Raw genomic sequence first — 14,450 nt, forward strand, 5'->3', positions numbered from 1 at the left:
ACAAAGACATTGATTTCATTATCATATCGTGGGTACACACTCTGCGTGATGGGCATATTGACATTGCGAACTAAGACGCCAAGCCGTTCATATCTATAGGATGCGGCGGAGAAACAACGCAAGGCCAGCGGTCTCAATGATGATGCGAGAAGACGCCCTCTTGAGCGATCGACTTGCGGCACTCTTCCATGAGGCGAAGTTGCTTCGCGACGTCACCAAGCCGGCCGATGACCTCCTTGTTTCCGTCATAGAAAGTGAAAAGGGCGTACGGAATCCCGGTATCTCGGCAGAACTCCAGGACATATTTCTGGGCACGGCGAAGGTTGTGGCGCGGCATGCGCGGATAAAGATGATGGATAGCCTGGAATTGCAGACCTCCATGGAAAAAGTCCAGCCAGGTAGGGCAGTCAACATCCATCGTGGTGCGCAGCATCTTCTGAGGGAAGGATTCATGAACCCCCATATCAGAAGTGGACATGGCAAAATGCGACAGAGTAATTTGGACATGCAGGGGTGAAGAGACAACGTGGGAAATCAGGAGGAAGATGATTCGACTGCTCCAGTCTGGTACTGTCTTGTACAACACCAAGTAGACATACCAGTACCAGAAGAAAATTTGACCGGCTATTTCTAGCCAAATGTGGTACCGCGCGGGTCCCTTTTTCGGAGCCTGGCCCTTGAGCAAGTATTCCCAGCTCAGACGATAGAGGTTGAAGCGAGCCAACATCATGATGGGATAATATGAATAGTTCTGGATCTTGAGCATGAACCTGGACGCTGCGTCGAAGGCCATGTTGCGGTCGTAGTATGTGCTTTGCAGGCTATCGAAGAACCGGTGCGAGATGGCAAAGAAGGGCATGTGCTCGATATCCGGGTCATGTTCGGGTTCATTGGTCACAATGTGGTGCACGTTGTGGCTTCGTTTCCACCATCCCAAACTCAATCCTCCAATGAAGTCCGCAATAATGATTCCAATCACAGAGTCAACATGGAAATTGTGGGTGATACCCATGTGGCCAGCATCATGGGCAGTAAATACGAGCTGGTGCCACAAACACCCGATCCAGAACGCGGAGGTCGCCCACCAGCCCATGCGAAGAAACACATAAGCCAGGGTTGCAAAGAGCGTGTATCGACAGCACTCGATGAAGTAAGAGAAGTAATTGCAATCAAACAATCCATCGGCCTGCATGCGCTGGTACAAGTCGCGGTATTTCTGTTTGATGCTCTCCTGGTTGGCAGGATCCAAGGACGGGTATTTGGCAGTGTCGAAGACAATTTCGTTCTGAGTGCGAGCATCTAGGAAGGCCGGCTTGGTTGGAAGCTCTTGGGTGAGGGGAGTGGACGCCGCAGTATCGGTGTCGGTGTCACTGTCGTGTACAGGCTTCCTGTGTCGGGTGGTGGATTTCCCGTCCACCGCATCGAAAATGGGAGAAGGAGGACTCGATCCTTCTAGACTGGAGTTGTCCTGGCTAGACAAATCTTCCTCGCTCAAGCATGCGTCGTCGGTATAGAGGCGAAACTTGCCGCCTTGAATCGGAGGGAGGAAGTTGGACCATGTTCCTTCGATCCGTCCGATCTGATAGGAAGACATGAGTTGGCGGGCTTCTTTGGAATGTAAACTGGATGAGTAGGAAGCACCATGGTCAGTCCGAAGCCAGCATAGAGCTCAGTAGAGCATTCATGTCAGAACATACGCATTGATCTCGTCCGTTGCATCCCTGCCCACCATGTGTTTCATCGGCTTTTCGCCGCCTGGGTGGAACTTCATGTAGGCATCCACCTTCAGGACACGGTTCTCGACGATAATGACATGCTTGCCCTCCGCAATCAGGCCTTCGATGTAGCGCCGGCTCAACACGGTGTCCTTGCGGGACGGTCGGGGCGCGAGTGGATTCCCCATGGCTAGAGATTCAAGATGCGGCGAGAGGGATGAGGTCGTTTGAGAGCTGCAGATGTGAGTCGCAATTCACAGTAACATTGTTTCGAGCGAAAGCAGCACAAAGCGTCAACGAAAGACCCAGGCACCGCAAGCGAAATGGCGAGAAGGTTGGAGTTTAAAGGGCCGAAACGTCGGTGTCGCAGGGGAAGGTGGATCAACAGGCCGCGCGGGTCACAGAAAGTCGGCGGGACTGATTGGCCCGAGGATCAACTTCGTCCTATCAATGTACTCCGCCTGCTCGACTCTCACCTACCCTGGCATCGTGGCATTGTGGCATGATGGCTGCCAAGGTGATTCGATCCCCCAAATGTGCTCGAATGCATTCTAACCCTCCCAGGAATCGCTGTCGTCCTTAGTCCAGACATGGCTCCAGTGGGACCAGGTAAATCCTTCGCAGTCCCGCCTGTTGCCTGATCTGACCGGCTCGGATATAGGATCTCGGCACTCGTGCGGAAATAGAACAGCTGCGGGATGGAGGTGCGACTGAGGAGCTAGAGCTGCGCCTACGAACTCGTATGTGAATGTTCGGATATAGAACCCCAGAGCTCGCGCGGAAATAGAGAACCGGTGGGATGGAAGCATGAATCTGACGAAGAAATAGGCATCGAGTTTGGCACGGCTGGCCTCCGTGGCCGCATGGCAGCAGGATTCTCGGGCATGAATTCGTTGACCGTGATCCAAGCTTCACAGGGCCTGGCCAAGTTTATCCGAGAGAAGCGTCCCGGCATCGCTTCGAGGGGTGTCGTCATTGGACACGATGCCCGCCATAATTCTCGTAGATTCGCCGAGCTTGCCGCCAACGCTTTCATCGCACTCCAGATCCCCGTGTGGTTCTTTGCTGAGTGCTCACCGACACCAACGGTTCCATTCGGTATCAACTATTTCAATGCTGCAGGGGGTGTGATGGTCACTGCGAGCCATGTATGCTGAAACTTTAGCCCCATACTCGAGACAGTGATTATGCTAACAGACACCTTAAGAATCCGCCCCAGGATAATGGTATGTCACCCCTTCGTTGTATCGAGACCTAATTTACTAATGGTGATCAAGGATACAAGGTGTAAGCCTCACAGTGTTGGTTGATCTGCACATGCTGACTCCATGGACTACTCAGCTACTCAAGCAATGGTGCCCAAATCAACCGACCTGAAGATGGGGAGATAGCCCAATCTATTCTCGAGAATTTGGAGCCATGGCCAAATGCTTGGGAAGAATTGCAGCCGAGCCAGTATCTGCATGAAAATGCCTATCAGAAGCTTCTCTCTCCCTACAAGGCCCAAGTTCTGGAATATGCTGTGAATCATTCAGTGCTGCCCAAAAGGTACCACTACCGCTAACAATTGAACTAGGAATCGACTGTATCTGACAGTCAGCCGTTGACCCCGTTTGTTTACACACCACTTCATGGTGTTGGAGGCCTTGTGCTTCCGCAAGTATGCAATCCTCTCGGCGTGCAGAATTTCGTGTCTGTTCCTCTTCAAACAACGCCCGATCCTGAGTTCCCCACGGTCAAGTTTCCCAATCCGGAAGAGGCGGGAGCTCTTGATCTTGCAATGCAGACTGCCGATCAAGAGGGAAGAGACCTGATTATTGCCAACGACCCGGATGCCGATCGATTCGCAGTGGCGGAGAAAGTTGAGTAAGCACTTGGTGTCCATCCTTCTATGTGGTTCGCAACTAACTTTCCAAAGTGGCAAGTGGTTCTTGTTGACGGGCAACCATGTTGGGGTTCTATTAGCATCCCATGTCATGGAGTCTTTGGATGCTCGCGATTTATCGAATACTACGGTCCTGACCACGACCGTATCAAGTGGTATGCTTGAAAAGATGGCCAATTCCAAGGGCATCCAATTTCAGGAGACCTTAACGGGCTTTAAATGGATGGGGAATGTTGCTCGGGAACTCGAAAAGACCGGGAAAAAGGTACCCTTTGCCTATGAGGAAGCACTGGGTTACATGTTCCCTTCTGTCTGTTATGACAAGGATGGCATCACGGCAGCTGCCGTCTTCCTCGTCACAGCAGCTAAATGGAGGGCCCATGGCTTAACCGTCTCCGCCAAACTCCAGCAACTCTTCACGGAACATGGACACCACGAGACCTTAAACAATTACTTCAGAACTCCAAATCCCCAACTCACACTTGAGCTGTTCCGTGGAATCAGAAGTGGCACTTTCCTCTCGGACAGGAAATTTGGCGCATTCAGAATCCTTCGGTGGAGGGACTTGACAAAGGGTTATGACTCGGCGTCTCCCGACCACAAACCTGATCTACCCGAGGACCCAACTAGCCAGATGCTCACACTGTGGCTAGAAGGAGGAGTGCGGTTCACTTTCCGGGGCTCAGGAACAGAGCCGAAAGTCAAATGTGAGTTTCATGCGGAACATGCCAAACACTTACTAACATAAGCCATAGTCTACATCGAGAGTTGTGGAGCCTCTCAAGATGAAGCTGTCAAGGCCGTCTGCGACACTTTCCTCACGATTTTGAAAGAGTGGGTTCAGCGCTACACGCCTTCCATGACCCACAGTGATCAGCTGTCGACTTCGTCGGGGTATGTCTTGAACGTGAAGTAAAAAGGATGCCTGCTGAGACAAAGCCCGGGCGAGAATGAGACTATCAGAAACCTCTTTCTATTCCCTTTCAGTAAGCTGCATGAAAGACCAAGCAGCTATCCATGATTTTCTCAAGTAGACTAGGCTTGCAGGGGATATGTCTCAAACATACATTCATTCAGTGTAACTCAAGGCCTGCAGGTCCCCGCCGAGCAACAACGACCAGACTGTCGTCTGTGCTAGGATTCGTCCTTTGGACGGCCAGCTCAAGGGCAAACGAACAAAGTGCATCCTCAGTCGCACAAGCAGGCTGTATCAGGAGGTCTCTCGAATTCGATGATCAACTGAACTGAATCTCGGTGTCACCAGATCGACTGACGCTATCCCAGATCATTAAGTCCACAGGGCACATATATATTGCAAGGCTAATCCCGGTTTTTACGACTTGATATTCCCACTCCAGCTTCATCCACCATGTACTACGCAGTCTATCACTACGAAAGCCCCCAGGGCGAAGGCTATCTGAGCCCGAGTCCTCAAAGCAACGACCAGCATGCCTATTGCCGTCGACACGCGGCTATCAGCTGCGCGAGTGACTGCACCTGCACCCATTCCCCAGCCCGGACAGAGAGCAGACTCGCGGGACATCACCATAGCTGCCAGCATGAAAAGCACCACCAACGACACCATCACGCGAAATCAGGGGAGGATGACAGACCACGCCAGACTGCTCATGCGGGCGACCACGGCTTCGAATCTACTCACCACGGAAATCACCCATATGCCCCGGAGCACCGGTACTGTCATTGCCACCAGAGCCCCCTGGTATCCTCCAATCGAGTCGCCCCTGCTACTGAACACAAATTGGGACATGCCACAGCCCATGGCCACAACCATGCACACAACGCCTGTCGGAAATGCGATCCTGTTCACACCCATCCACCGTCAATTCACCATGACCCTTACCCTTGCTCTCGTCACTCACCATCCCCACAACTGAACACAGAAACACCGGGAGAACACCAGGATGCGTACTCCTGTCCCGTGCATAAGGCGAAGAAGAGGAGCATCTCCAGCTGGCCTCTGGGACCGCCCTTGCCCGCAGTCATTATGGGACACAGATGCAACGCGAAGTATACTCGAGGGTAGTTGGCTGGTGCTTGGGACTTCAGGGTATTCTAAGGTTGACTCTATCTGATTAGTACTCATGACTGCATGGCACCAGGAAGATGGAATTGCATTTTCATAACATTGATTCCTAGTTACCTTGCTGGGCAGATTCCGGTCAATCGCTATCGATCCGGACATGTAGTAGAGTCGGCTTCCTTTTGTGCTAAAATGAAGCTTGAAATACCAGAGGACGTATGCCAGGAATGAAATCAGGGAGAGCTTACTATAGCAGTTGAAGTGAAAGCCTAGGAGAATCCTTCTTGGCTCTTTGAGTAGAATTTAAGCTTTAAGCTGTAATTTCTGCTCCCATCCCCTTCTCCTGAGATTTCCTATTAGTCTGAGCCAACTTGGAGATACTCCTACTTGTAACAGTCTCTACTCAGGTGCCTATATATGTAGACACCCTAGTAGGGCTCTACGGCCACAGTGTTATCACATTGGTTGTCCCAACTATCCTAGTATCTAAGCCATCTGTGCACCTAGACGAGTGGATAGCTCTACCTCCATCCTGTCAGCAGCATCTGGCTGCTCGAGGATTTCGCCCATATCATCGCTGCCGAGGTCCTCTTCCCACACAGTGCCAGACTCACTGTTGGCCCTGAAGACATTATAAACGCACATCTTCAGATGCCAGCGAAGGGCCTGTGCACTGACTCGGTTGTCCGGGCTGGTTCCATATCTGGCAGAGTCCTTCAAGCGCGTTCCTCCGAGCCCTGCATTATCTCCCTCAAAGATGATGATTTTATAGTCCGCCTGTGCGAAGCATTAGCATCGGCGAAGAACGGGGGAAACGATGTATTCATTCTGGAGATGTCGTACATCAGGGTCGACTCCCAATTTAAAGTGGACGAAATATCCATGCATGGTCCTACTGAGAAGCAGGCCGTTCTGAGGGGAGCAGAGACGACTTTCCCCGATGCTGCTCGCGGGGGAAGTATCAGTAATCCAGTCGCGATATCCGGTTTGATTCCACTCCTGGATCAAGCTCGTGGGGAAGATATGCACGGCGTCCATCGCGGTAAATGGTTCGTCTCGACTCATGATGATAGAAGGGCCAGTGATTGCACACTGGCCGTCTCTAGCGCGAAGACTGTTCCGGAAGTGTCGCTGCTAGAGAGACGTTGAGTCATGTCACAGATACTATTCGCGGTCCAAGTCAACTTACCAGCTGGTCTCTTTCGCTTTGCCATTCGGATCGAGTGTGGTAGTCTTGAGTGCAGACACGTCGCGGGGGATTCTCCGTGGTGAGCTCGATGGTGATCGGTTGCCCTCCTATGGAATTAAGAAAGGCTAGCGTTCATGGGCCGTGGGTGAGGCATGGCTACCTTGATCCAGGATGATATAATTGCCCGGTTCAACGAGGGTCTCATCGCACGCACCGAGCGCAGTTCCATGGGCTCCATTGTCATGGAGATCAAACATTGACCATGCTCTACCGCTGTGAAGGATGATCATGGCACAGTAGCGATAAAGCATTTTGTAAGTAAAGTACCTTTTTTTCACATCCGAGTTGACATGAAGAGCTGCGCCGATACGACATTAATGGTCGATTTCTCTGGTTTACTTGAACAGCAATTCTGAGTTACCTGCCAGTATGGTTCCATTGTTGTCATAAACCCGAACGTTGCCGGCTGGGTCGCGTGGTTCTTGAAGCACGCGTGTCGCCATCCTGGCAGAATAGACACGCAAGAAGAAATAAATACACGAAAAGGGGGATTGGATGATTGTCGGGAAGGTAACTGGTAGATGGAAGGACCTCTATGACGCATCACACCCGTCAGCTACATGTCAATCCAACATTCCAACTATGAGCTAGTGAATATCTGCGAAGAGGGTGATGAGCGCAAATGATACTTGGCCTATAAACTATACAGCCGTTGCAAATATTTCTATCTAGTTTGTATACTAACGCTCTCGACGTGTTCGACGCCCACTTTGATTATGCATTCGGGAAGACAACAGGCATCTAGTACGCGTGTAGCTACACGGGTTGTAGACGGCGAAAAGTAGCGATCGAAGAGGGCGTAGAACAATTCCTTGACTGCCAAAAATTCCTGGCGCCGTATATACCTAATTCATGGATCATATCAAGCGAGTCTTTACCTGGGCATATTCTGTATCCTTATGGCCAAGGCAATATCCAATGAGTCAAGACTATTCGAAATACAAAGAACAAATAGGAAGGAAATGATTACATGAAATGCTACATGTAGTTTGCTAGCGGAGCTAGACTAAAAATCCAAAAAGTAGTACATGGGGGGTGAGGATATCGGAATCGCGACAGCGTCAAGTCTAGAAGTGGATGGGCTTGGAGTAAGTGGCCATGGCAGCCTCCTTGAAGGCCTCGGAGAGGGTAGGGTGAGCGTGGCACGTCCGGGCAACGTCCTCGCTGGAGGCGCCGTATTCGACGGCGAGGGTGGCCTCGGCGATCATCTCGCCGGCGCCGGGGCCGATGATGTGGACACCAAGAATGCGGTCGGTCTCAGCATCGGAGATGAACTTGACCACACCCTCGGTGTCGAGGTTGGTCTTGGCGCGCGAGTTGGCGCTGAAGGGGAAGGTGCCGACGTTGTACTTGACGCCGGAGGCCTTGACCTCGGCCTCGTTCTGGCCAACCCAGGCAACCTCGGGGTGGGTGTACATGACGCTGGGGATGGCGGCGTAGTTGACGTGACCGTGGCCCTTCTTGATGTACTCAATAGCAGCGACGGCCTCCTCTTCGGCCTTGTGGGCCAGCATGGGGCCAAAGGTCACGTCACCGACCACACGGACGTGAGGCAGCTTGGTGCGGTACTCCTGGTCGATGACCAGGCGGCCGCGCTCATCCTTGTCAATACCAACGTTCTCCAGACCCAGGCCGTCGGTGTACGGCCGGCGGCCGATGGCGACGAGGACAACGTCCGCATCAAGGGTGTCCTCCTTTCCACCCTTGGCAGCCTCCACATTGAGCTTGATAGAGGCACCGCTGTCGTCACCCTGGGTGACCTTGGTGCCAGTCTTGAACTTGATACCTTGCTTGCCCAGGATCTTCTGGGCCTGCTTGGCGATCTCAGCGTCCATACCGGGGCCGCCAATCTGGCCAAGGAACTCAACAACGGTCACCTCGGCGCCGAGGCGCGACCAAACGGAAGCCTAATAGGGAGAAAAAAAAGAATGTTAGATCTGAAATACGCATTCCACGCCGGTAGGTCAGTGCGGGGAAGGCAATCCTACCATCTCCAGACCAATGATACCACCACCGATAACGACCATCTTCTTGGGGACCTCCTCGAGGGCAAGAGCGCCAGTGCTGGTAATGATGCGCTTCTCGTCGATGTTCAGACCGGGGAAAGGAGTAGACTCGGAGCCGGTAGCAATCAGGATGTTCTTGCCGCGCACAGTCTGCTCCCCACCGTCCAGCAGGTCGACCTTGACGGTGTTCGCGTCAACGAAAGAACCGGAGCCCTTGATGTAGTCCACGCCATTCTTCTTCAGCAGGAACTCAACACCCTTGGTGAGACCCTCAACAGACTGGTCCTTGGCCTTCATCATTTGGTTCAGGTTCAGTTTCACATCGCCGACCTCGATACCGCGCTTCTTGGTGTCGTGGAGGATCTGATGGTAGAGGTGCGAGTTGTTGAGCAGAGACTTTGAAGGAATACAGCCGACGTTCAAGCAGGTACCGCCGAGGGCACCGCGCTTCTCGATACATGCGGTCTGCCACAGTGTTCAGTTAGTGGTTGCTCCGATCCGGTTCACCGGGCACACCCCGAATCGGAAACGCCGGGAGTTTGGGGAAATCGCACCTTCAGACCCTCCTGGCCAGCCTTGATGGCGGCAACGTAGCCGGCGACACCACCACCGATGATGACCAGATCATGGTCGCCTATATGCCCAGCGGGTTGGAAATCAGCAATCGCATCCGGAAAGCGTGGGGAACCCCTCCGGCCATCCTAGGCAGAAGAAGCAAGAACTCACCAGCCTCAGAAGCGTAGCCCCGTCTTGAGCGGCCAATGAAGAACATGGGGGGAGCGATCAGGTTGGCAGGGACAGCCTTGGGACCGCAAGCGCGGAGGCTCGCCCGCGGCGTAGCACGGGGCAGGACGGCGCGGAACATGGCGAGAGGAAGAAGACAGAAATCAGGAAGAACAGTAACGAATCAATCCTCCAAGAAACGGGCTTGGAGGGAGGGAGATAGGTGCGGCAATGGGGGAGGTGGTTTCAAGGTACGGGAGAAGAGAGGATCTGAGCTTTTGCGGTATTTTGAGATTCGCCGTCGCCGTTATGTAAGCCGGGCGGATCGTCGGGACTCGGGAACCTTGGAAGACGACGCTGTGCCGGAGGACAATGCCGACGTGCACGGCGGTTGCTGGCGAGTGAGTGGGAGTCGATTGGAGTGTGGCTGGGGGTAAGCCAGTTGGTCTGCGTGCTGGGAAAAATCGGAGGACTCTACGCCGTGGACTGCACGCCTGGGGTCTCTTCTATACAGCCCGATGACGCGCGGGAAGCGTGGACACCTTTTCCGCCCTCCACCCAGAGTCATTACCCCGGAACGAGCTGGGCTCCTAGTGCTGTTTTGCGTTAGTCGACACAAAGATCCCCGGGTCTATAGGCAATATCCGAGGACTTGGACTCGCTTGGGCCAGGTTTCCTACTGTCTCCGACCCCTCACGGTTATACACGGATCCGCCGCCTGGAGCGGATTCCAAGGTGGCCACCCATGAACTATACAACAATATCCATCATCCTCAGACTATTCCATACTACAGCTTGTGTTTGATTAAACACGGTCTTATGGAGCTCGAGTATGACCCTGAGCTTCACATTATCACTACCACTCTCTCGCGAGATCTGAAGATCTGATGGTCTACGAGAAGACCAGCTCTGCATCTTCCCTCTTGATCTAGATTGAGGCAAAGCTTGACAACGAGGTAATTCCATCCATGTAGCAATGACTGCCACTATCCAGGAGAAAGCACAACGGTAAAGGATATGTGTCGCGCAAGATAGCATGAAATTTGGCAACGGAGCCTATAAAACTCAGGCCCGAGGCACAGTGCTATGGATGTAGAAAGAAGCACTTACGAACAGGTATTATAAGGTTATCATTGCGAGACCAATAACGAGTCTGTTGTACTCCAGCGAGTAGCCTCTCGGTTGAAGGGCATCAGATTAATTCCAGACAACCCTGTTGACAAGTCGCTTGTCCTGATGTGGATAACAGGGTCTGACAACTACGCGATTGCGGATGAGATCCATAGGCAGAGAGTACCTACACTTGATCACCATCTTCTGCTTACTGCACAGCCGTGGCCACGATAACAACGGTGGGATCAATTGGCCCGGAATTCCGCTTCAGCGCGATTCGGTCCAGGAACGACAGATGTATATTTTCCTCTCGCGTCGATCGGCGGGTGAGTTCGCCGGGCCCCGAGATCAAGGTGCGATTTCTGCGGAATGACTCGTTCGCTCGTATTCCACCTAGGTAGCCATGGGGGCCAAGTCGTGCCAGCCTCGCTAGGCCTCCGTTTCTGCGTTGGCGTCGCTGTGTCGGTGCTCCGTCCCCGGCATCCCGAACCAGCATATAAACCATCTTGCATCCCGATGTCAACATAGGATCCCATAGAAAGCCAACTTTGCTATTTCTTCGTGAGAATCACTTGATATCCCGCCTATCGTTCGAAATGTCTCTCACATCCTCCATTGTCGACGGACTCAAGGCCCGCCGATCCATCCACGCCGTGACAAACGAATCGCCCATCTCCGATGAGCGCATCGAAGAGCTTCTCTCCGAAGTAACTCTGCACACCCCGAGCGCGTTCAACACGCAAGCTGCTCGCCTCGTGGTCTTGCTGAAAGAAGAACATGAGAAGTTGTGGGATATCGCTCGAGAGGTTGCCAGCGCCTCCGTCCCCCCCGAGCAGTTCGAAAACCTCTATAAGCCGCGCATTGCTGGTTTCCGGGCTGGCTATGGAACTGTCAGTCACTCGATTTCCGAAGTTCATGGGCGCGAGCTAACATTCTCCCAGGTCTTGTTCTATGAGGATCCCGCGCCGTTCAAGGCGATCGGCGAGAAATGGCCTATGTTGAAAGAGAAGTTTCCCGACTGTATGAGCTTCAAAGCATTGTCTCCTAGTGCAGAGCCAGTACTCATGTGAAATTAGGGTCGAATCACTCCAGCGGAATGCATCAACTTGCTGGTATGTAACATCTCAAAAAGACCGCGGGAGAGATCGATACTGACACTATGGTTTCTAGCATGGACACTCTTGGAAGCTGAGGGATTGGGCTGTAGCCTGCAACACTATAACCCGATGCTGGATGCGCGCATCGCAGAGCAATGGAAAGTTCCCACGGAATGGAGCTTGAAGGCTCAGCTAGTCTTTGGCAAGCCAGCCGGGGTGCCGCGGGAGAAGACCTTTGAGCCGCTGGAGAAGCGACTGTTCGTGCACGGGAAGTAAAGGTATAATAAATGGGACGATTGTATGCAGCCTGAGATATCACTCCAGACAAGGAATATAGATGAGATGACTTGAACTCCAAGCAGCATCAACTAGGCCTCGGGCGCTTTCGGTAGCCGCTTGACAAACTCCCCAGCGACCTCAGCGCAGTGGCGTGCCTCTTTGCGAAAGCCCATAATCCATGCAATCATGAGAATGTCATGAGGGACTTGATCTTCCACGAAGATTTCAACGGCGGATTCGTTCTGAGGTACATTCCGGAAGACCTCGGCAAGATCTCGGTGCTCCTGGCACAATACCTCTCCACCACCGGCAACGATTAAAATCGGCGATGGCAGTGGGAAGGGATATCGAATTGGGGTGACATATTTTTCCACCTCCTCCGTAATCTCCAAGTTCCCCAGGACGTTCTTTGCACCCCAGGCCGGGAACGAGGCGGGGATACATTCAGTCTTGTAGTTGGGGTTACTGTTCCATGTGGCAGTGTCCATGGACCCAGGCATATTGTTCCAAGGCGACCAGACCCAGTTGCACTTGGGCACAGGCAGAATGGTCAGATCGTCATAATCCAGTATATAACGCAAAAGACCCAACACGAGGTTGCCTCCGGAGCTGTCTCCGCTCAGAATGATACGTGATGCTGGGATCCGCAGTGAGTGGACCAGGTAAGCATATGCCGAGATGGTATCTTGGAGCTGTGCTGGGAAACGACCCTCCGGGCTACTAGCCAATCGATACTGGGGACAGAAGACAGAATGCGCAGGTGTATGCCGGAGGAAGGTCTTCGCAAGGAAGCCACACGACGCCGTTCGACCGTCGCCCAGGATGAAGGATCCGCCGTGCAGATGGAGTACGACATGCTGATTGTCGGGGATGGTTGTGTCGGGAGTGAAGAGTTTCGGGTACCAGGTACCCCCGATAGTCTCAGGCTGGATCTCGTCGTCGACTGCCATGCCGGTGTAGACTTCTGAGTCCGCGGGCTCGATCAGTACAAATCGCTTGCCCTCGCGCCATGGTCTCAAGGACAGACTCGGTCTGACGTGATGGGCGGCGAATTTATGTAGGCCAATCTTCATTAGAGCATTTGTCGATGCCTGTCGATAGGTCCAGTCTGGTGCCTGACGACGACGAGCATGGAGGTAGGTGGCGGCGAGAACGGGGAAATGAAGAAGCGAAGTGTCGGAGGGCATGAGTGGTGTCGTTTTCAGCTGACAGTGGTGGCAACGATCCAGAGAATAGCAGGAGGGTGGCCAGAAGAGATGAAGCAATTGTTATTGATGAGAGCGAGCACTCGCTTTCCGAAATGATGGCTTCCAAGCACATTAACACAGTAGTTAGTCCTGCTGTATGACATCAATCGATCGGTCTATAAAGGCCCACCGATCCTGCTCTCAGAATGTATTCAGCCCTGCACTAAGGGGCAGAGGATGCGTGGCTGTTCCCCGGTCGCTCGACGTGAATGCTCTCGTTGGTTGGATGTGAGCTTTCAACCATGACATCAACATGATGTTCTTGGCTGGAAATGAGAAAGGCACCCAACATATCGTGGTGATTCTTGCACACTCCCAAATACTCTTCGAAGGCTGTAAAAGTTGATAAAGTTGATCAAAAACTGCATCTAAGTACAACGAGATTGCGTCGAGAGATGCGTGTGAAGGAATCGGAGTTGAAGCGTAGGTGCATTTGCAGTCGGCGAACGTCCGACCTGCGGACTTCAAGGTTATAGAGTCAGGAACGGTGATAGGCTGGAATGGATAAGAATTCAGCAATAAAACTATGTCTTCATTCCATTCTCATGAGAAATCCCATGGCAATGTCGCGTATTGCCCGACCGACTGTGGCTTGTCGAGGTCGTCCAGTAGCTGGAGTTCCCCGTCTGGGGAATCCATCTTCGCCTTCATTCCGTCTTCTATCTCCTTGCCTCTCTGCCACACCACCATTTGCTATGCTGGAGAACCACCTTCAATCCCGCTCTCTCTCGCTTCAACAAACGCCACACCCCAGCCAAATGACCACTCCGCATCTCGGACTGCCGATCTCAGCCCAAGCCGGCTAAAAGCCCCAGACGGAGCGCCTCCGCGGTGCTCTCGCCATGCCGGATTCGACATCCTGACCCCGATCGTCTGCTCGTGGTGGGGAAATCTGGAGCCCCGGCCTCGCGATCGTTCTCACGTCCCGCCGGGATGTAACCTGATCGGACACAATTTCTCACCATTTGCAGGCGGAGACTCGGCCGATCCTCGCAGGGGGCTTTCCTTGCCGTACGCAACTCGGACTCTCGCCGTTGGCACTCTCGGCCTAATGCTTAAAAGGCGCGAGGGTCCTGATGCGGCGAATAGCGCTGC

The 14,450-nt window shown here is 53.0% G+C and overlaps 7 protein-coding genes across 7 annotated transcripts; 3 read left to right on the forward strand and 4 right to left on the reverse strand.

Moving 5' to 3' along the window:
• Window positions 1-133: 133 nt before the first annotated feature.
• N7459_000427 (fatty acid desaturase) lies at window positions 134-1,903 on the reverse strand (the record flags this gene model as incomplete). The annotated part of the gene is made up of 2 exons (XM_056939612.1): window positions 134-1,622; window positions 1,698-1,903. The coding sequence occupies 2 exons, from the start codon at window positions 1,901-1,903 to the stop codon at window positions 134-136; spliced, it is 1,695 nt and encodes a 564-aa protein (XP_056803892.1).
• A 262-nt stretch (window positions 1,904-2,165) lies between these two features.
• Window positions 2,166-4,835, forward strand: N7459_000428 (phosphoribomutase PRM15; the record flags this gene model as incomplete). The annotated part of the gene is made up of 11 exons (XM_056939613.1): window positions 2,166-2,232; window positions 2,299-2,324; window positions 2,377-2,455; window positions 2,544-2,863; window positions 2,923-2,941; window positions 2,993-3,002; window positions 3,057-3,237; window positions 3,292-3,581; window positions 3,634-4,307; window positions 4,356-4,494; window positions 4,697-4,835. 11 exons carry the CDS (start codon window positions 2,166-2,168, stop codon window positions 4,833-4,835), a joined length of 1,944 nt encoding a protein of 647 aa, XP_056803893.1.
• A 213-nt stretch (window positions 4,836-5,048) lies between these two features.
• N7459_000429 (uncharacterized protein) lies at window positions 5,049-5,495 on the forward strand (the record flags this gene model as incomplete). Its single annotated transcript, XM_056939614.1, has 1 exon — window positions 5,049-5,495. One exon carries the CDS (start codon window positions 5,049-5,051, stop codon window positions 5,493-5,495), a length of 447 nt encoding a protein of 148 aa, XP_056803894.1.
• Window positions 5,496-6,127: 632 nt separating this feature from the next.
• Window positions 6,128-7,141, reverse strand: N7459_000430 (uncharacterized protein; the record flags this gene model as incomplete). The annotated part of the gene is made up of 4 exons (XM_056939615.1): window positions 6,128-6,418; window positions 6,485-6,775; window positions 6,831-6,937; window positions 6,991-7,141. The coding sequence occupies 4 exons, from the start codon at window positions 7,139-7,141 to the stop codon at window positions 6,128-6,130; spliced, it is 840 nt and encodes a 279-aa protein (XP_056803895.1).
• Window positions 7,142-7,957: 816 nt separating this feature from the next.
• On the reverse strand, window positions 7,958-9,761 carry N7459_000431 (dihydrolipoyl dehydrogenase; the record flags this gene model as incomplete). The annotated part of the gene is made up of 4 exons (XM_056939616.1): window positions 7,958-8,797; window positions 8,879-9,361; window positions 9,451-9,530; window positions 9,623-9,761. 4 exons carry the CDS (start codon window positions 9,759-9,761, stop codon window positions 7,958-7,960), a joined length of 1,542 nt encoding a protein of 513 aa, XP_056803896.1.
• A 1,567-nt stretch (window positions 9,762-11,328) lies between these two features.
• On the forward strand, window positions 11,329-12,105 carry N7459_000432 (uncharacterized protein; the record flags this gene model as incomplete). The annotated part of the gene is made up of 2 exons (XM_056939617.1): window positions 11,329-11,752; window positions 11,903-12,105. The coding sequence occupies 2 exons, from the start codon at window positions 11,329-11,331 to the stop codon at window positions 12,103-12,105; spliced, it is 627 nt and encodes a 208-aa protein (XP_056803897.1).
• A 92-nt stretch (window positions 12,106-12,197) lies between these two features.
• On the reverse strand, window positions 12,198-13,295 carry N7459_000433 (alpha/beta hydrolase; the record flags this gene model as incomplete). The annotated part of the gene is made up of 1 exon (XM_056939618.1): window positions 12,198-13,295. The coding sequence occupies one exon, from the start codon at window positions 13,293-13,295 to the stop codon at window positions 12,198-12,200; it is 1,098 nt and encodes a 365-aa protein (XP_056803898.1).
• Window positions 13,296-14,450: the final 1,155 nt, after the last annotated feature.

Source organism: Penicillium hispanicum (assembly GCF_028827665.1).
Source record: "Penicillium hispanicum strain IBT 35686 chromosome Unknown utg000001l_segment0_segment0, whole genome shotgun sequence".
Taxonomy (NCBI): Eukaryota; Fungi; Ascomycota; class Eurotiomycetes; order Eurotiales; family Aspergillaceae; genus Penicillium; species Penicillium hispanicum.